The 19793-nt window shown below is 59.0% G+C and overlaps 2 protein-coding genes across 5 annotated transcripts; both read right to left on the reverse strand.

Moving 5' to 3' along the window:
- Positions 1 to 235: 235 nt before the first annotated feature.
- Positions 236 to 4385, reverse strand: TRIP6 (thyroid hormone receptor interactor 6). Its single transcript, XM_004268858.3, has 9 exons — positions 3951 to 4385; positions 3533 to 3660; positions 3319 to 3444; positions 2637 to 3023; positions 2229 to 2322; positions 1942 to 2111; positions 1015 to 1193; positions 621 to 741; positions 236 to 506 (listed from the first exon to the last, which is right to left on the reverse strand). Exons 1-9 carry the CDS (start codon positions 4057 to 4059, stop codon positions 375 to 377), a joined length of 1446 nt encoding a protein of 481 aa, XP_004268906.1. The 5' UTR covers positions 4060 to 4385; the 3' UTR covers positions 236 to 374.
- Positions 3298 to 17252, reverse strand: SLC12A9 (solute carrier family 12 member 9). 4 transcript variants are annotated; one of them, XR_007472318.1, is made up of 17 exons: positions 13868 to 17251; positions 12899 to 13121; positions 12607 to 12741; positions 12015 to 12146; positions 11293 to 11601; positions 10265 to 10372; positions 10032 to 10143; positions 9304 to 9461; positions 9113 to 9195; positions 8804 to 8928; positions 8465 to 8657; positions 8119 to 8293; positions 7749 to 7895; positions 4911 to 5830; positions 3951 to 4062; positions 3533 to 3610; positions 3298 to 3444 (listed from the first exon to the last, which is right to left on the reverse strand). XR_007472318.1 is itself a non-coding variant. In XM_033426426.2 (14 exons), the coding sequence occupies exons 2-14, from the start codon at positions 13077 to 13079 to the stop codon at positions 4938 to 4940; spliced, it is 2751 nt and encodes a 916-aa protein (XP_033282317.1). In that variant the 5' UTR covers positions 13080 to 13121; positions 13872 to 17252; the 3' UTR covers positions 4527 to 4937. The 4 variants fall into 4 exon arrangements, 3 of the variants coding, with proteins under 3 accessions (XP_033282317.1, XP_012388211.1, XP_033282316.1); XM_033426426.2 differs by lacking the exons at positions 3298 to 3444; positions 3533 to 3610; positions 3951 to 4062 and having other exon boundaries at positions 4527 to 5830; positions 13872 to 17252; XM_012532757.3 differs by lacking the exons at positions 3298 to 3444; positions 3533 to 3610; positions 3951 to 4062 and having other exon boundaries at positions 4527 to 5830; positions 13868 to 17250.
- Positions 17253 to 19793: the final 2541 nt, after the last annotated feature.

The raw sequence follows: 19793 nt of genomic DNA on the forward strand, positions 1-19793 counted from the left end.
CACTTTTTGTTTTTTTGGGGGTTTTTTTTTGGCCGTGCTGCTCAGCATGAGGGAATCTTAGTTCCCAGACCAGGGATCAAACCTGTGCCCCCTGCAGTGGAAGCTCAGAGTCCTAACCACTGGACCACCAGGGAAGTCCCAGGAAGTCACTTCTTAGCCAAAAACGCAGGCAGTCACAACAACCGTGCTTGTGTTGTTCTGCTGTGAGAATCAGATAAGAAAACAGACTTCAAAGTGTTTTACAAACTCTCGAGGGATTATTATTTCATGATTGGAGGAAGAGGAGACAGCATTTGGTGACAAAGTTATAAAGGTAGATGTCGGGGAGGGTGGTTGATGGGAAGGGAGAACACAGCAGGTGCTCCTGGGGAGACTCAGCAGTCGGTGGTGACGGTGGCTGAGAGCTCCTGGATGCGCCAGGCACTGCAAGCCTTGCACAAGATGTGCCCATCCAGCGGGTAGCAGCCCTGACACTCACCCTCAGACGAGAGCAGCAGCCCACACTCCTGTTCGGAAAGAAGCAACAGCTCTCCATCAGGCCCGGACCCCTGAGTTCCTTCTCCCTCGTGCTCAGCACCCCAGACCCCAATAACCCTTCTTCCCTTGCCCAGCCCTCCTACCTCACACTTGTAACAGCCAATGTGAAAACTGCGATCCAGAGCTACGATTCGCACGGTCTCCTCCTGACCTGGCTCAGGCATGATGGCCCCACCACACACTGAGCATCTTGGGGCAAACTTCCTGGGGTGGAAGGGAACCAAGGAGGCTGTCAAGCCCCAGGGTTAGAGGGAACTAACAACAGAGCCCAGAGAAGGTGGGATGCAGGAGGGAACGGGAGAGGCCAGAGGTAGGTAGGGTCTTGGATCTTAGGGAAAGAGAGTGATTTTAATGAGAAGGAGGCATGGCCAGGGGTGTGAAACAGGAGCGGCTGGTACCGGGATATGAAGGAGAGATGAGGAAAGTGGGTAAGGCCAGGCCAGACATCCTAAGACAAAAGGTGGGGACCCCGCTGACCTGTGGAAGTCCTCGATGCAGTGGATCTGGCTGGTGGCATCCACAGTGAAAGGGATGCCGTCGAGGCCGCGGTGGCACACCACACAGGTGAAGCAGCCAGGGTGGTAGGCCTTCCCCATAGCCCGCAGAATCCGGTCCAGGATGGGCTGGGAGCACGTGGAGCACTTCTCCAGGGTGGCCTGTCGGGAAGGAGGGCAGGAAGGTCGGGGGCTGGGGACACCCACGGCAGCCCTTACAGGCATCCTGCCAGCCTACCCATCTGTTTCTGTAGCCCCCTGCATGTGATTCAGTGAAAGGTGGCCTTGAACAGATCTGAGTGCAAGCCCCAGCACTGCAGCTTCCTGGACAAATTATTTAACCTCCCTGAGCTTCAGTTTCCTTCAGTAGTAATATCTGCCTCACATTCCCTTAAATCTAAAATAAATGCCTCGGGACTTTCCTGGTGGTCCAGTGGTTAAGAATCCTCCTTCCAATACAGGGGACGTGGGTTCGATCCCTGGTCGGGGAACTAAGATCCCACATGCCGTGGGGCAACTAAGCCCATGCGCCACAACTAGAGAGCCTGCGTGCCGCAAACTACAGAGCCCACGCGCCCTGGAGCCCGAGAGCCACAATTGGAGGAGAGAAAACCAGTGCACAACAACGAAGAGCCCGTGTGCCGCAGCGAAAGATCCCATGTGCCGCAACTAAGACCCGATGCTGCCAAAAGAATCTTTAATTTAAAATAAAATAAAATAAATGCCTCACACGTATGAGGGAATATCGTCCTTCCTCTCCAGCAGCCCGTGTATTGCTACTGACTTCATTCAACTCCTCTTGTGTATCAGTTTTAGTTCCCCTGCTTCAAGCCCTATTCCTCTCTGGGGCTTGGATATCGAGTTCCCATCTCAGACTGGAAACCTCCCCCCGCCAGCCCCAACCACTCACCACATAGCAGCTCTCACAATATGCCCTCCTCTCCACGGCGTAGAAATGCTGGCCCCGGAGCTGGGCCCGGCACGTAGAACACACAAAGCAGCCAACGTGAAAGACGCGGTCCAGGGCCACGACCCCGGCCCCATCCCCGACCACATCTTCTCCGCAGCCACCACACCGGCCTGGGGACGGGCAGGGACAGGGTCAATCTGCACAAGCCGGGAAGTTGGATCCACGGGCCTTCTGACTCTCCAGCCCCATCTCCCCTTTCCCGCCCCACCCGGGGTCAGCTCACCCACCGAAGTACTCCCCGCTGGGTGGGTGGTTCATGTCGTGCACCAGCTTCTTGGTCAGCCTCTCCAGCTCCTCCTCGGGAGGCTGGCTCAGGGGGACCTGGGCGGTGAGAATCAGGGGCTTGCCCCTACCTCTAGCTCCTGATGCTGTCACTGAGGGTGACCGGGCAATTCTACCCAGAGAGTTCATCGGAGAACATCCCAGCTCAGGGGCCAGGGGTGCCCCTGCAGGAGCCAGGGTGCAGATCTGGACCCCTTCCTCCTTTATTTCCTGACCTGCCCCCACCCGCAGAGGATCCAGGGCTCCAGCGCCGCAGCCCTCTGACAACCGGGACGTGAAACCCCACCCACACCCCACCTGGTCAGCGTCCAGTTGTCTTTGAGGACCCCAAATCCCAGTGCCCAGGGGCTTACCTGGGACCCGTACCCGCCTCCTCTTCCTCCGGCAGAGCTGGAGACCCCAGCAGCCTCTTCTTTGCCCCCCGGCCCTGGCTCGCGGTGGCTCCTATAGCCAGCCCCCCAGACTTCACCTCGGCCTGGGAGAGGAAAGTGGGGCCCCGGGAGGGGCCCAGAGGCCTGAGAGGCCCCCCGCCTGGGGGGGCCACAGCCCCTCACTGGTTGTGCCACCTTCACTTGCACAGGGAAGGCAGGGCCGGCGGGGGTGCTGGCCGTAGCATAGGAGGCTGGAGTGGGGCCCCCATAGGGGGATGCTGGGAGCGGCGGGGGAGGAACACCCCCTCCATTCGGCTTCAGGGAGCCTGAGCCTGAGCGGTAGGCAGGGGGCTGAGGGGGCTCGTAAGCCTGGGGAGAAACGCAGACCAGAAGGAGTGAGCTGGGCCCATTCTAGGACACACATCTGTAGCACCCCCTACCCCATGTGGCACCCAGGCAAGCACTGGTTTTGGCAAGGGGCCTCCCTCAAGTGGTTGACAACCTAGTGAGTCTTGGTGACCCAGCTTCCTCCACGCTGGTGTGGGCATCACTCACACAGAGGGGGAGAGCGGGTGAGAATTCAGAGTAGGGACCAGGCTTGGGAGGGGAGGGGGAGGGGCACGGGACAAGGACCGGAAGGGACGGGGCAGGACAGGGGAGTCACCTGCCGGTCAGGCCGCCTTGGGGCGTGACCTCGACCCCCGTCCAACTCAGCCAGCATGCTGGTCAGGGAATCTATCTCAGCATCCAGACTTCCTGGGCGCAAGCCCCCCCTGTCTGCGGGGAGCCCCTGGGGATGGAGCAAAAGCAGGGAGAAAGCAAATCACACGGTCTCCTCTCCTGCCCTAAGCCCCCCACCCCCCAATCCCCGTGCTCACCTGCGAGCGCTGGGTTGCTCCATGGCACCCCACCCAGGCCAGCCCCCGATCCTCCGGTCCCCCAGGGGCCTGGTAACACTGCTCAGATGGGAGGGGGCAAAAATTGACCCTGGGGTGGGGCTGGAGTGCTGGGTTGAGGGAAGAGAGAGTGAAGGTGGGGTTGGGGAAGGAGAGAGTGACACTTGTGGACGCCGCCGTCTTGGGTCCCTCTTCTCCCCTCCCCCACGCCCCCACCCCCGCACCTGGGGTCCGCGGATGAGGCAGGAGGCAGGGAGGGCCGCGAGGGGGCAGGGGCGGCGAGGTCCAGCCGGGCTTGGGAAGGGGCGGCAGTGGCGGGCTCAGCGGGAGGCAGCAGCCACAGGACAGAGGTGAGCGCTGGTGGCCCGGTGGCCTCCTCGGCCGCACTGGGCTGCCTTACCTGCTCCGTGGGCCGCCGGCGGCCCCGAGGCGCCTCGGGGGAGCCCTCTCCCCTGAGGGGCTCTGGCAGGCTCCGGCTGCTTCGGGGTGAGCCAGGTGGGCCCGGACATGGCCTGGAAAGGGGGACCCCAGACAGCGGTCAGGGCCCCACGGAGCCCCGGGCCTCTGACTTTGATCCCTTCTTCCGTCCCACACCTCGCTTGGGACTCCAGGAAAGAAACTTTTTCTGGCTTCTTTTTTCCCCTTCCTCCCTAATTTTGGGTACGGCCACGCCCCCGGTGACGTCACCGCATTCCTGGGGGAGGGTCACGTGGCCCCCTAGGCCCTAAACTGCCGTCCCTCCCCGAGCCGGGCCCCCTCCTGCGAGCAGGGAGGGCTTTCCTCGGGAGCCTGAGTCTGGGGGCTGCGGGCAGCCTCCATCTCCACCAGCTTCCCCCAGGCCCGGAGCCCCGGGTCCCGCACGTGGCCCCCTCGCCGCTGGGACGCTCCAGCGCCCCTCTTTCCCCATCCCCCATACAGATTTCTCCCTCTTTCCGTCCCAGCTACCCGCCCCCTCCAGAAACGCCCGGCCAACGCGTAGTGTTTTGATCTTTTATTCACGTTCGGCAGTTAGAAAAATAAAACAGAACAAAAACATCAAAACCCCAGTGGTCGGGGAGTCTGTTGGGCGAGGTGGGGAGACTGAGGTAGCCTAGAGTCACAAGCGGAGACCCAGCCCCCGTCAAGGCACGGGTGAAGGGAGGGAGTGCAGTGGGGGAGGGAGCCCTCCCCCGTGGTGGCGGGGACAGCTGCCCTGCGTTAGTTAGTGCACCGGGGCCCCTCTCCCAGAGACCGAGAGATGACAGAGACCAGGATCCCCTAATACCTCCACCAGGGTCCGAGTCCCACGTGCCAGGCGGGTGGAAGGCGGCCCTTCCCCTCCTCACCCCATAATCAAGGTGGGCCACCCGATTAAGATTACCTAGACACTCTCTACTTGGAACGGGCATCAGAGATCAGTGCAAGTGACAGGGGTGACGCCATGAATGAGCAGCGTGGGGCCCAGATCGCGGCTCAGAACTTCCAGCAGCGCCAGGTAGCGAGGATAGCGAGCAGGGTCAGCAGGTGGCCGGGGCAGGTACAGGAAGGTCAGGGCGGTGGCGGGCCCCTCCTCGCCATCCCCACCCTCAGGGCCACCAGGCCCCCCTCCTCCGCCGCGCCCCTGCTGGGCCCGAACCAGGGCGTTGGCGCTACATGCCAGGGCCTCTGCCTCGGCGTCTCCCCGCCTGCCGTTCATGAAGTCCCCTTCCTCCTCCTCCTCAGGCTCCTGGGACGACGCAGACCCCTCGCCCCACACCACCTCCTGCACCTGGGCCCGGATCCTCAGCTGGCTCAGCAGTGCCCGCAGCCGCCCCTCGGCTGCCCCTGGCGCCTCGCGAGGCCCCAGGCACAAGAAGATCCGCAGGCGGGCACTGTGCCAAGCAGGCACCATGCCCAAGATGGTTGCCATCTGCAGCAGGAAGAGGCCGCAGACATCGACGTAGCCGGGCCCGCCCCGGGGCCGCAGCAAGTTGAGGGGCCACACGTCCACGTGGTGCAGCTGAGGGGCGCCCCCAGACCCCCGGCGCAGCCGCTCGGGGGGCAGGGCTCCACAGGCCCGGGCCAGAGCCACATTCTTGTTCATCTTCAGGGCGTCTGCCACTGTAGCCACGTAGTCCTGGGGACTGAGAGCCCGGGGGCTTCCTGGAGCCCGGGGTGGAGGGAACAGGGTGCTCAGGGCTGGGGACCCGCCCTCCTGGATGCCATCCGCAGGCTCAGAGAAAGCTGGGTCCGTCAGGAAGTGGTCCTGGGGTGCAGCATCGTCGTAGAAACCCAGGACCAGCGTGTTGGGCTTCATGCCACCTGGGGTAGGCAGGAAGGAACCCACAAGAGTCAGACTCATGGCTGAGTTCACACTATGCTAATAGGTGTCCACTCCCACCCGCTGACAGCAGCGTGTGTCAGCCATCAGGTGTGACATGCGCATTATGCTCGGCCTCTCACGGCAACATAATGCACATTTGCATAACGACTTTTAGTTTTCCCAAACACTTTCACATGCATTTATTTGATTTATCTCCATGACTAATCTCCCCCATTTAAATAGGCAAAGTTCGCCTTAGGAGTCTTGTAACTAAGAAGCACTTCCGTTCAGGGGTAGTAGGATGTATTCACTCTGGCCTTCGACACCTTTTTCATGATAGGAGATACAAGTCTGACTCCACTGGCAGACGGGACCCCCTGATGAGTCAAGCTCCTGGCCTCAATCCCCAGGGAAACAGCGCTCAGACCCTGCTAGGGGAGGATGAGAACTCAGGGCTGGGGCTGCACAATCTGTTTCTATGACTGCAAAGCCCTAACGACAGCGTGTCCAAAGCACTGTCCCCTGTGAGCCACCATCTGCACGCTGACTGGAGCCCCCAGCCTGCTGAAAGCACTTGGTGTTTTAACTCATCTGATCCTTGAAGTAACAGGATGAGGTAGGGACTATTACTCACCCCCCTTTACAGATAAGGAACCTGAGACCCAGAGAGGTGAAGTCACTTGCCCCAAGGCTCATGGCCAGCAAGTGAACACGACGTACCCAGCACCAGAGCCCATTCTCTGAGCCACTAAGCTGGTGGTGCACCAACCACAAAGTCCCCAGTCCCTGCTGACAGCTCCTGGGTTTTAGTATCTGAACAACGAATATGGAATTGGATAATTTCCCCTGTACCAGGGCTGAGTTTACAGGAAGACTCAGACCTCCTCCAAGACCCCTTCTCACGGGACAAAAGGTGTACTCAAAATCTGCCAGTATATCAAATTCTCCATGCTGGGGGATTAACCACTTTAAGGAAACCTTTTCCTTTTCATTTGAATCATTTTCTGCAGGATGAATTGCGTGAAAGGAGTGGTCTCTTGGTCCAGAGACCAAGGGTCTCTCCCCAACAAAAGGTGGGGCTGAGGAGAGACGAGCCCTCAGACACTCCAGGTTCTAGCTGACAACGCTTGATAACACCCCTAAAACACCTTGGCAGGTGGGAACTCCAACTGATCTTGCAAATTAAACTAGTCACACCCCCTCCTGAGCATTTCCCAGGGTTCTGATTGACACCGACCAGGGCAATGTCCAACACTTGAACTTTAGCCAGATTGTAAATGGAGCAGGAAGCATGCGTTCAGAGATGGCACAGACGCCAGTCCCGGGGTTGAGAAAGATGGAGGCGCTGAGCAGGGATCTGGAGGAAGCTGGTGAGCTGGGCCGGAGGCCTTGGCACAAAGACACAGTCACGGAGCTGCGACTGTTCCACTCCATGCGACAGCGTCAGACCCACACACCCCTGGCATCCTTCGTAGTCTCTGGGAGCCACGTTACACGGCCCCCTACTTCTCTGCTGCTCTCAAGGCCCAGCTGAGATACCATCTCATCACAAAACCTCTGCCGGCCACATTGGTGACAGTGGTCTTCCTCTCTGAACTCTGGTGGTTAGAAAGCATCTACCCTAGATTTGATGGGGCAGCCCCACCTCAAATACTTCTCCCACTGCCCCCTGAAAGACGACATGTTCTGCAGAGCCTGTGCCCCAAGCATGGGTCAGAAAGAAAACAAACAAACGGTGCCGCTCCCTCTCTAGTCCTTAAGGCATCACCTCGGAGACCTTATCACACACTTTTATCTTTGAGAACCAAGTGCTGTCTGCACTAGATTGTGGGTTCCTTTTGGAGTTTGCAGTCTGTGGTTGACTCTCTGGGGGAGGGGAGCAGAGATTGAGAGGGGCCACGGAGCGGAGCAACTCACCAAGACCTGAGATCCGCAGCAGGTGCTGAGCCCCCTGGCGCACGGAGGGCGAGAGGGTGAGGTCCACGAAGGCCTTCACTTGGGCCCGGTCCACCAGGCTCAGCCACGCCCCGTACTGCGGCTGCACGGGGTCCGAGGGCAGGGAGTCTGCGGAGGAGGCAGGCAGCCCATGTGGGCCAGATTCACGTACTTTCTCCTAGAGTCCAAGTCCACGTGGGCAGAAAAGAAAGGTCTGGGCAGGGGTATGGCTGGTAGGGAGGGTCATCTGGGAAGAAGCACGAGGCCTCTGGGGCACAAAGAACACAAAGAGCTTCCGGGAAGGGGAGGGAGAGAGAGGTCGGGGCGGAGGGGTGAGTGGAGGGCAACTGACCGAGGTCTCCCAGGGTGACATGGCCCAGCACATAGAGGCCCCCTTTCTTGAGCTGGTTGGCCAACCGCAGCAGAGGCAGCGCGCCCCGGGGGTTCCCCACCAGCAGCAGCAGCTGAGGCCGCCAGAACTTCACGTGGTCCTTCCGGACGTCCAGCCGGAGCAGGTACTTCCGCACCTGGGGACCAGGTGAGGTGACAGGAGGAAGGGCTCTGGGGCGCGGCGCCCATTCACCACCTGGGCCGGAACCAGCGGCAGGCAGCCCGGGGGGAAGAGGAGGCCTCCTCCGGGCGTGGGCGTTCCCGTCCCAGCCCCCCCTCCCCCCTCCCCCTCCCCCCGCTCCCCCCACCTGATGGAAAAGCAGGGCCTGGCTGACGTAACCCCAGCTGCTGGGGCCTCCTCGAGCCGTGAGCAGGGCAGAAAGCAGGCCCATGAGAAGCAGGGAGCCGCCAGCGGCCCCGGGGCTGATGAGGAACATCATGAGCAGGCAGGAGGCCACCCCCAGCAAGCACGTGTGCCAGGAGAAGAGGCTGAAGGTGGGGCTGGGGGCCGACACGGAAGGAAGGAGGCTCGGGGCTGCCCCGACGGCGAGCCGCCCCACTCCATCCCCAGCCTCCGCCCGCCTGGTCCCAGGCCTCCCCATTCCTCCCTCCCTTTCTCTGGGGACACAGGCATCTCCTTCGCTCACCGGAAGTTGGGGGCTGAGGCCCACTCGAGGCTCAGGCAGGACAGGTCCACGGCAGCATAGGCCACCAAGTAGAAGACAGTGACCACAGCGGCCAGCGTGTTCAGCTTCCCAGCCAGGAGCACCAGCTGGACAAGGACCAAGAGGCTGGGCGTTCATCCACGCGCCCCGCTCCCCATCAAACGCCAACACATACTGCCTTTTCAGGCACGTCTCCCAGTGCGCGTCTGACCCTTCCTGGTCCCGCGAGTGTAACCAGGGGGGGCTTACGGTGAGGGTGAGGGTGAGGGCAGCTTGAAGAGGAAAGCTTACCTGCACTAGGCCCCAAGAATACAGCACGGCTCCCCAGGGGTTCCCCCCTTGGGATATAACCTTAGCTGGCGCCAGGATCACTCCTGTGCAAACGGAAATGCAGCAGACACATCAGCCTGGGCCAAGGGGGGAACCGAGACAGACACGGGAGGGTGCGCTCAGAGCCGGGCACGAGGCAGGGGACAGCGCACCAAAGAGGTTGTCCTGGGCCAGGGCGTGGAGGATGCGGGAGGCGCCGATGAGGGAGCTCATGGAGGCTGAGAGCGACGTGGCATAGATACCGGTCAGCACCAGCGGGGGCCACAGGCTGATGGCTTGGAAGAACCCGTAGTCCTCCTGCAGCAGGATCCTACAGGGAAGGAAAGGAGGAGGATGCAGATAATAAACGTGCCTCCATCCTAGGGGCCCGGTGAGAACAGTTCTCACAACACTGGCTGAGGTTAAGCGCTGGGTATTCTGAGCTGACCCCAGCCCCGATCTCAAGGACCGTATTAACAGATCAAGTGTGCCCAGGGGTTAGACTTGGCATTCACTGGTTGTCGTTGGGCCGCTTTGGATTTAATCACAGGGTGGACATTCCCAACAGTATGTGCACAAGAAGCCAAATATTTATGGAAATACAAGTTGACTAGAAAGCTCTTCCCCACCCCACCCCCAAGCCAAGTACTTACAATAGTACCAGGGACAGGGCAAATGCTGGCTTCGGGTTGGCTGTTACCGTGTAGCCAGCCCTCCACATCCAGGGCAGCAGCTCTAACTCTCTCCCAGTGGGAGGAACAGGCCCCATTTTCTCCACACCGCCCAACAGCTTGGGTATCTGCCCCCACCCCGCCCTGGCCCGTGCTTCCCTGGGCGATCCAGGTGTGACAATGCCTCCATCCACCCCCTCAAGGACCAGGCTCACCCCCTCCCCAGGCACCTGTCGCAGGTGAAGCTGGAGAGGAAGAAAAGCAGGATGTAGATGAAGAAAGTATAGGCAACGGCAACAATCGTGCCCAGAGGAATGGCCCGGCTGGGATCCTTCAGCTCCCCTGGAGGGCAGGGAGCAGAGGGAGGGAGGTCAACCCTCCACCACGTCCTGTATCCCTGAAGCCTCAGTGCCCTGTAGGGGCACAAGGTGGCAAGGCAGCCCCCTGCCCCAAGGACTCTCACCTGACATGTTGGCCCCAGCCATGATGCCTGTGCAGCCGTTAAAAAGGACGGCAAAGACGCTAGCAAAGGTCATCGTGGCCCCCGTGGTGTAGTCCTTGGCGTAGCCAGCTGAGGAGAGGGGAATCGTTCCCAGGGAGGAGAGGGGGATCAGCATCCGTCCTAGGGATCCGGGCGTTTTGGCCCTGCTACCCTCTCCTCACGTTCTAAACCTGCCCCCACTGCCTCTCCACCAGCCTCACCAGCTCACCGAGACCCCAGCCCTGACCCGTCTCTGGCCCTGGCTCAGCTGACCTCATCACCTCCTTCTCCCCACACTTCTCCGTTCCTCCCTCCAGGCCTTCATCCACGCTCTTTCCTCAGACGCCTTCCCTCCACCTCCTGTCTGAATTTCCCAACCCCGCTCACGCCACCTCTAGCTCCACCGGCCCGCGCCCTCCCCGGCCCAAACCCAGGTCTCCCTCCTCTGGACTCCTCTGTGCTTCTTGTCTACTTGAATTACACTCGGTCCTATTATGCAGTTTGTTTCCTGAATGTACATCTTATCTCTCCAACTAAACAAGTTCCTCTAAGGTAGGGACTGTCTCGTGGTCACTCTCGTGCCCAGCTGGGTCAAACAGACAGCGGCCAATACACGCCCAACAGATCTTAATCAACCTGTACTGCTCCAGGTCCAGACCTCCCGCCCCTGATTTTCTCTGACATCTCTTCTCATCCAGGGATTCCAAGCCACACACACACGCACACACACACACACATACACACACACACACACACACACACACACACACACACACCCGCCCCTCGCCCTGAGAACCCCAGGGCTCCTGCACCCAGCTCACCGCTTATCCAGGGATTCCAAGCCCCCCCCCTCCCCCCCCCCACACACACACACGCCCGCCCCTCGCCCAGAGAACCCCAGGGCTCCTGCACCCAGCTCACCGCCCATCCAGGGATTCCAAGCCCCGCCCACACACACACACGCCCCGCCCCTCGCCCCGAGACCCCCAGGGCTCCTGCACCCAGCTCACCGCCCAGATTGGCCTTCAGGGTGCTGCTGTTGAAGCCGGTGAAGTGGCCAACCTGGGGCGGCAGGGAGGAGCCGTTGGGGCCAGGCCTAGGGGTCAAGGGGATGTCCCTGGGCCTCACAGCCACAAAGCTGACCAGCACAGAGGCCAGGGAACCAGAGACCAGCAGGAATGTGAGGAAGGAGGCGCGGGCGTAGAGGCCGGCCCCCAGGGTGCAGACCCCGCCCACCAGGCCCAGCAGCAAGGAGCCGTAGAGCAGGTTCCAGCCGTAGCCCTGCGGTAGGGTGCGGAGCCCGCTGGACCCCGTGGCATCTGTAGAGAGGAAGGAACAGAGTTAGAAAGCCAGACCCCCAAGGAGGGACCCCAACCATGACTCAGAGCAGGAAGGGACCCCATCTTTGGCCCACCAGTCCTCAGAGAGGCCATCTTTCCCACTCCCCCGCCCAACTGTACCCCAGCATCCTAGCCCTGCCTGGTGGGTACCACCAATCTTGCTCTGTCAATTTTAGGAGTGTTAATCTGGCCTCCCTGACTAGATGGGAAGCTCCTCACAGGCCAGGACATTCTCTCGGATGTCTGGATGTCTGCACGAGGCTGGGCACAGAGCAGGAGCTCAAGAAAGTTGAGCATCTCTCCTGGAGAGGGCTTCTCTCCCTGCCATGATCCCAGAATCCCAGACCCGGCAAATCCTCAGAGCTGCCCAGACCAGCGTGGGGAGCACAGACCAGCCCCGAAGACATCAAGCATGGCCTCCACCAGCCCCAGCAGGGAGACAGCACAGCCACAGACGTTAGCCAGGTAGAACATGAGGCCGATGCTGCCCCCGACCTCAGGCCCCAGGGTGCGACTGATCATGACTGAAAGTGGAAGCAGGGGGTGAGCGTTAAGGGAAAAGAAAGTGAACTGGAGCGTGAGGAAGGGCCCAGCACGAAGCACCATACAGCTGGCCCTCCAGGCCTCCTCTCCCTGAACACACGGGACTGTGCCCAGAGGCAGTGCGTCCCACTGCAGCCACTTCCAAGCCACGTGGCTTTGCCCAAGTCACTAACGCTCTTGAATGTCCTCGTCCATAAGATGAATACTACCTAACTGACAGGACGGTCAAGTAGAACCAAAATGGCAGCTGGGAAGACACCTGGTGAACTGGAATGTAGCACTACCGAGTCAGGTCGTGTTTGCCCCCTTCCCCATACCAACCTGTCTGCTGGACATTCATTAGATCTTGTCCTACCCCCCAGGGGATGCAGGGAGGGGCCCTCTCCTACCCCCTATAAGACAGAAGAGCCCAGACCCCTGTCCACCGAGGTTGGAGGATACAGTAGGCTCCGCCCCCTCGCACAGCTCCATTGGTAGCGATGGCACAGACGGAGAGGACAGTGAGTGCCAGGATGAGGTAGGCAACCAGGAGCATGGCCAAAGCCTGCAGCAGTCCAGCGTGGCCCACCACGAACCCTGCGACAGGAGTGGCAAAGCAGGTGAGACGGCAGCTCACCCATCGCACCCCCCACCCCACCCCAAGCCCTTCATCCACCCGCGTCTCCCAGGGCCCTTCCCCAACCTCATCCCAGTCCCACCCCATTGCACCCCCAAGTAAACCCCTGCCACTCACCAATCCTCAAGAAGACAACTATACTGAACATGGACAGGACCGTGGGTACCACCACACCCAGGAAGGTGGAGAGCTTCCGGGCAGGCGCCCCTCCAGGACCCCCAGCTCCACCGGCAGGGAAGGAAACCCCCTCCTCCCCCAGGAGCCGGTAGGCCAGCAGAGGAGAGTTCTCATTGGCCATGGTCGACAGCGGGCAGAGGAAGCCGCCAATGGGTTATGAAGCCTGCAAAGAGTTTGCTGAGTGGAAGGCAGCTCCGTGGAGCCCCCCACAAAACACCTCTAACCAAACACCCAGAAGCTTCCCCAAAAAGGAAACACACACACAGACACACTCACGTTCACCAACAACTCAAAGAGTTAGTGGAGGGCAGACTGGTCCCGGCCACTGCCGCAACAATGGCAGACTCTTAAGCCTCAGCAGTGGGTACCATGGCCCCTCCCAGCTCCTGAGGCCACCCCTTCCCCCGTATCCCTGAGACTAGGGATGGCAGTGGCTCTGGAAAGGTGCAAAGATCCTCCGCCTTCTTAACTAGCAGCGCAAGAGGAAGCAAATCCTCCAGAAGGGAAGTGAGTGATGGGCAGGAGGCCCTCCTCACCCCATCCTCCGGAGTCCTGAGCCGCCCCCCAAGATCCTCCATGCAATCACCTCATCCCCGGGCGATAAGAAACTTCCGAATCTTCCAAAGCCCCACCCTCCATCAACACTCTCCCTCAACCCATCTCAAACAGCCTCCTCTTTCCTTAATCTCACCAGATTCCTCCCACCCACACAGGCGTCCCCCAAACTCCACCGCCCCAACAACTCCTCGACGACCAAAACAAAAACACCGTCCGGCGACACAAGGTGGTCCTCCTCCCCGCACCGGTTCCTGCCCACTTTCTCCCGGGGCGGGTTGGAGGGGGCCGAGATTCGCTCCTCCCCGGCCAGGCGCACCCTCACCGCCCGGGTGTGGCAGGGCGTTCACTTACCCACCGGAGGATGCAGCCGCTCAGGAGTGATCCCCGAGAGCCGGAGGGTCCGCTACTGGCGGAGGGGGCAAGAGTGCCGGAAAGACAGCTGTGGCTACCGGGATGCCAGGCCTCGAGCCTGACCCACCCCCAGCACACAAACGCCCCATTGGTCCCCGGGCTCGGCCCCGCCCCGTGGGCGAGCCCGGGGAAGCCCCGCCCCACCCAGCTCTCGCTGCCTGCGAGGTTCCCGCCCCACGTGCGACCCGGGTGCTGCTCGGGGTCGCCACTCGGACGTGCGTCTCCGGCAGGGTGTGGGCCACGGCTCCCACTGCGCCTATCACCCTGGTGCAAACAGGCGCCCGCCGCGCGGGCAGGACCCCACTCGGAGCTCGGAGGCGTCCGGAGGAGACACTGCTGAAAGGGGCGTGTCGTGACGGCGGAAGGCCTCCGGCAGGTGGGCGGGGCCACAACACCTGGCCCAGGTGCGCCACCCGGAACGCGGGGCCCTACTCCTCCAGCCTCTCGGATCCTTGCAAAGCCCACCAGGTCCTGGCCTCAGCCCTCGCCCCTGCGGCGCCCTCCCCTCGCGCCCCGTCCAGCCCACTGGCTGCTCTCCTCTCTTCCGCCACCAGAGGGAGCCATTGGCCGCCGATCCGGGCCAGCCCGGGAGGCGCAAGCTGCCGTAGGTCGGACTGGTCCCCCGCCCGCTTTCGCGCCTCCCCGCAACGTTGTCCCCTCCAGACTTTTGAACCTCTGAGAGTTAGGACCCACTCCTCACTCTACAGGTGCCATCAACGTCGGCACCACCTGGCAACGTTTCCTCATCTGTAAAATGGGGATTAACTAGACCCTCCCGGTTAAGGTTGCTGTGAGTGTTCAATAAACTAATAGGCACTTGAGAACAATACCGAAATGTTCAACAACTTATTTGCATACGGTACTACATGAAATATGCATAACCACTTTGTGAGGTAGATCCCGCTATGATTTCCATTTTTCACATTAGCAAATTGAAGCTTGGAGAACTTCAGTAATAATTTCCTAACTTTATATAGAGTCCTTTATGGTTACACTGTCATTTGAGCCTCAGGAAATGAACACCGCTTTTCCTGCCACTGGCCTTTGGCTGTAAATTATCTGCAACCTTTCCCTAGGAGAGGAAGGGGCTCAAAGCAGCACAAATGTGGCTTTGCCAGGAAGAGGTCTCATGAGCAGTTAAACTGGCATTTTCAATGGTCATCTCTGCTACCCACAACACGGAGCTTGGCTCCTGGGTCTCTCCAACATCCCTCCTGTCACAATTTTTGGTGATTTCAACATCCACATGGATGAGACTTCCAACACCCTGGGCTGGCAGGTGCTTAAACTCCATTTCTCCATAGATCTCACCCTCCATCCCACCCAATGGTGATGCCTAGACTTTGTCATTACCAGTAATGTACCCTCTCCTCTTTTCATTCACCACTTCTAGTTATGCCTGTTGTGGAAAAAAAATAATCTGACACTTGCTAAAACAGTAAAGAAGACTTTATTCAGAGCTATTGAAATAGGTGTCAAGACTCACAGTAGGGGAGAGAGAACAGGCTCAACTCCAAATACAGCAAAAACAGCTGGGGATTTAGAGCCAACAAGCAGAATGAGGGGGTCAGTGAATGTAAAATTACTAGGAGGAAGCACCAAGCATTGGGGGATTCTAGCTAAAGGGACTTAACAGGATCCTTGCTGAAGGCAGGCCAGGGAGATCAGATATGAAGGGTGGGTGGGTTCTCTCTAAACTGAGCTAGGAAGGCCCAGCAAGGATGGGGGCTAAGGTCGAAGCCTAGTCCAGAAGAAGGTTCAGAGGAAACTGACTGAAGTTTGGTCAAGGGGAGGGTCTTTGTCATGCCCTGACCCGAACACTCCTCCACCTCACTGGTGCCTCAATCCATTGATCCTGCCCTCTGCCCACTGTCCCCCACTCACTTCCCATCTTACCCAGCTTAAAGCTCACAGTCACTGAAAAGCACTCCCTTGCCCCTCTCTCACTTTATTACACCTCCTGGCAAAATCACAGCCCTGGTAAATGCAACTATCCTCCCGTTCAGTCTCCTTTGCTGGTTCTTCCTCATCTCTTGTCTCAACTCTGGAGCACTCCTAGGTGTTGGAGGAACAGCCAAGAGGCCACTGTGGACTGGAGGCTCCACTGAGCACTGGAAGCTCAGTCCACAGACATCTTTTCACCACTTACACCCACTCCCTTGGTGATCGCATCCAATCCTCTAGTTTTAAATACCATCTCTATAACAGTGCCTTAAGGGTGTATCTACAGCCCAGATCTCTATTCTGAACTTCAGACTTCCAAGAACATACTAACATCTCTGCTCGCACATCAAACGGGCAACTCAAACTTGGCATATCCAAAATCCAACGCCTGAACATACCCCCACAACCTACGCCTCTTGTGCTTGTCCCACTTGCCCAGGTGCTTAGGTCAAAAACCTTGGGGTTGTGCTTGAAAACTCTCTTACACCCCACATCCAACGCATCAGCAATTCCTTTGGCCTCTACTTTTTTTTTTTTTTGGCCTCTACTTTTAAAATACAACCAGTATCCAACCCCAATTTACCACCCTAGTCCAAGTCACCATCATCTCTTGCCTGCATTATTGCGACAGCTCCCTGACTGGTGGCCCCCTAACTGGTGTGTCTGCTTCTGTTCTGGCCCCTACATTCTATTCTCAACAGATTAGAGTGATGCTATTAAAGGAAGTATCCATTCATGACACTTCCCTTTTCAAAACTGTCCAGTGGTTTCCCATTTTCCTCAGAGTAAAAATCAAAGTCCCTTAAGGTAACCATACTTACCTTCTGATTCACCGACTACAGTCCAGCTACCAGGTTATGCCTGCTGCCTTAGCATAAGTATTAACAGCATATCCTTCGCTCAGAAGTGACCCAGAGCGGTCTACATATTACATGGGCACCCTACGCATGAAGCCCTACCCGATCTGCATCCTGCCCTCACCTCTGCTCATCTCCTGATCTTACCCCACAACGACCTCTGGGCTGTGTCCAAGAACGCCCTGTGGGCACACAGGGCATGAGCCCCCTTTGTCTTCTGAACTCAAATATTATCTTCTTAGTGAAATCTTCTCTGCCAGTCCCATTTAAATATTGAACTACACCTTCCTTCCCATCCCACTTTCCTATTTTTTTTTCTCCATAGCTCTTAACACTAATACATGTCGTTTACTTGTGTATCTTGTTCATTGACTGTCTATTCCCAACAGAAAATTAAGCTCCACGAAACAGGAACTTATCTTTTCTTCGCTGCTCTAGCTCCGGTACTTCTAACAGCCCCTGGCACTCGAGGGGACCTCAGGAACCATTCCCTGACGGTTCTGGGAACCATCGCGGACCTGAGGGCTTGCTCCTCACGTGACTGCATTGGCCCCGCCCCGCCCACTGTGAAGGGAATATGGCGGCGCCCAGGGTAGCCTCAGAGAGAGGGCAACCAAAGAGAGGGCGCCAGCTTGCTAGAGCGTCCGCGCCGCCGCCTAGTCTGCGGGCGCGTCCTGGGAAAGCGTGAATTCTTAGGCGAAGTGCTGGTCCTCCTCCCCACCATTTTTAAAAGAAAAAGGAATTAGCTAATCCTCAGAAACTGTCTGGGCTGACCTGCCTACCGTCTCCCCACCGCTTGGGATTCGAGGCGTGTAGGACGAGGTTGTGGGATTCAGTATCTAGATTTTTCTCCCCTCGTGTTGGCTCCCACTTATTAGGTCACCTCGGGGTGTCCCTCCAGCCTCCAGTTCTAGGAATCCCCGAACACACACCCGGACCGCCCCTCGGAGATAGGACGTCCAATCCCCGCCCCCGGGTGCCCCAACTCCGAGTTCAGGCCCTAAATGCCAATTCCCCGGCGATCGAGCCTCCCTACCCCCGCCGTGAGCTCCCCAGGATTAAGTCTCGTGAATCCGGACCCCCCCCCTCCCCCAGGCCCCAGGGGCAGATGAGCCCTTGGCCACCGCCCCTACAGTTTCCTGCAGACCCAGCAAACAAAAGGCTCGGGAAGAGAGGCGAGGCTGAGCAGGGCGCCCTTCCTGCAGGAACAGCTGATGGAGCAAAATGACCCAGGAGGGAGAGGAGGGGATGGATGAAATTCCAGGGTTCCTGGAGGACCGCAGCGGGAGGCCAGACTCCTGGATCCTGGGGAGGGAGGGAGGGAGTACAGGAAAGCGGCGGTGGAGGGCCCAGGCCGGACCCCGGAGTTCGCTGGGCTCTACCAGCTCCCAACCGCCCTGGTTGGGGGGGGGGGTGTCAACACTGTATTTCAGGTGAGCTCTCAGGCCCCCACGCTGGAATGGTGGGGGCTGGGAGAGGCCTGAAGGGCTGCGTCATCTCCTCTGGGCCCAGCCTACCGCCCCCTGGCCCGACCTGCTACCCTCGGTGCAGGCCCCACCCTGGCCTGGCTTCCTGCTCCTCCCCAGGCACGAAGCTTTCCCTGCCAAGCTCCACGAACTAGCCCGGGGGCTTCTGGTCCCATCAGGACCTCGGTAGCCTAGCCCCCAGCCACGAATAGTCCTTATATTCCCGCCTAGAGCCATTGCCCCTGCCCCCATCCCTGTCAAGGATACAATGGTAAGGGGAGGGCCCTGTCCAGTGGGTGGGGGGGATGCTGGCATGGAGGGGGGGGCTTGGCCTCATATCCTGTCAGGCTGCCAAGGGAAGAGAGGAAACAAAAGACTTCCCCCTGCTGGGACAATGAGCCTCCCATTACCTCTCCCCCCCCCTCCCTCCCGCACTACCCACCCCCAGCCCTCCCTTTAAGCTCTGGTCCCCAGCCCCCTTGCCTCCGTTCTCTCTACCTCCTTGCCTTCTGGTAGCCTTGGCCTCTGTGGTGAGCTCTGCCCTTCCCCCGCCCTCCTTCTTATCAGCTCGCACTGATGCTTTCTCCCAGTCTTGGCAGTTTCGGTCCTCTGCCACTCCATCAGTGCTCAGGGTCCTTCCTCTTCCCCATCACCAAGATTGGGGGCTGGCTGAGCCAGGCTCTGGTGACTGTTAGGGGCCAAATCACACCCCTTTAATGTCTAGTGGGAAGTAGGGGCTCCACAAGAGAAAGGGTCCAAGGCTGAGGGAGGGAAGTGCCCGGCCTGGCCTGGGTGAGCGAGGAAGGAGGAAAAGGACACGTGTGTCCTACAGGTCCTTGGAGGTGGGGCTGGAAGGCTGTCCTGTATGCTGAGTGCGGCGTCAGGCCCACCTGCTGGCTACTAGCTGAGTGCATTGCACAGGTCACTTAACCTTCCGAGCCTGTCTCATTTTTAAAGTGGATATCATGATAACGCCCATCCGCTTACGGGGTTCCTATGATGATTTAAATTCGATAATGCTTGTTTAGAAAAAAAAAAGGTGAAGTAGTAAAGCTTTCCTCAGTCTTCCCAATCTCTACAGCCTCCCCCACACCCCCATTCCCACTCCCCGCAGTTTCCATCGCCATCATACGCCAATAACTCCCAAACTGGTATCTCCAGCCAAAAACCTGTCTCTGAGCTGCAGACCCATTGAGCTCAGATCTAGCTCACTTCTGGCCCCGCCTGGATGGTGCACAGGGATCTGAAACGCAACATGCCCATCATCTTCCGGCCCGTTTCACTAGCTCCCACCAAGCTGCCCAGTCCCTCACCGTCCCAGCCAGGCTCCAGGTCCTGCCCACTCTAGCTCCTTGGCGTCTTTTGAATCCTCCCCCCTCCCCCCACCACACTCATCCATGTCAGTTCAAGTCCTCACTGTCATTTGGAGAACTGCATTTGGTTTCTCTGCCTTCAACCTTGATCACTTTCGATCTATTCTCCAAAGTTGTACAAGTGGGAACAAATCTGACGATGTTGCTTCTTTGCCAAAAACCCTTCGGTTTCAGGTCTCCAGCTCACCCATCGTCACTATCTCTGCACCCCACACCTTGGCGATGT

Source organism: Orcinus orca, chromosome 16 (assembly GCF_937001465.1).
Source record: "Orcinus orca chromosome 16, mOrcOrc1.1, whole genome shotgun sequence".
NCBI classification, from domain to species: Eukaryota; Metazoa; Chordata; class Mammalia; order Artiodactyla; family Delphinidae; genus Orcinus; species Orcinus orca.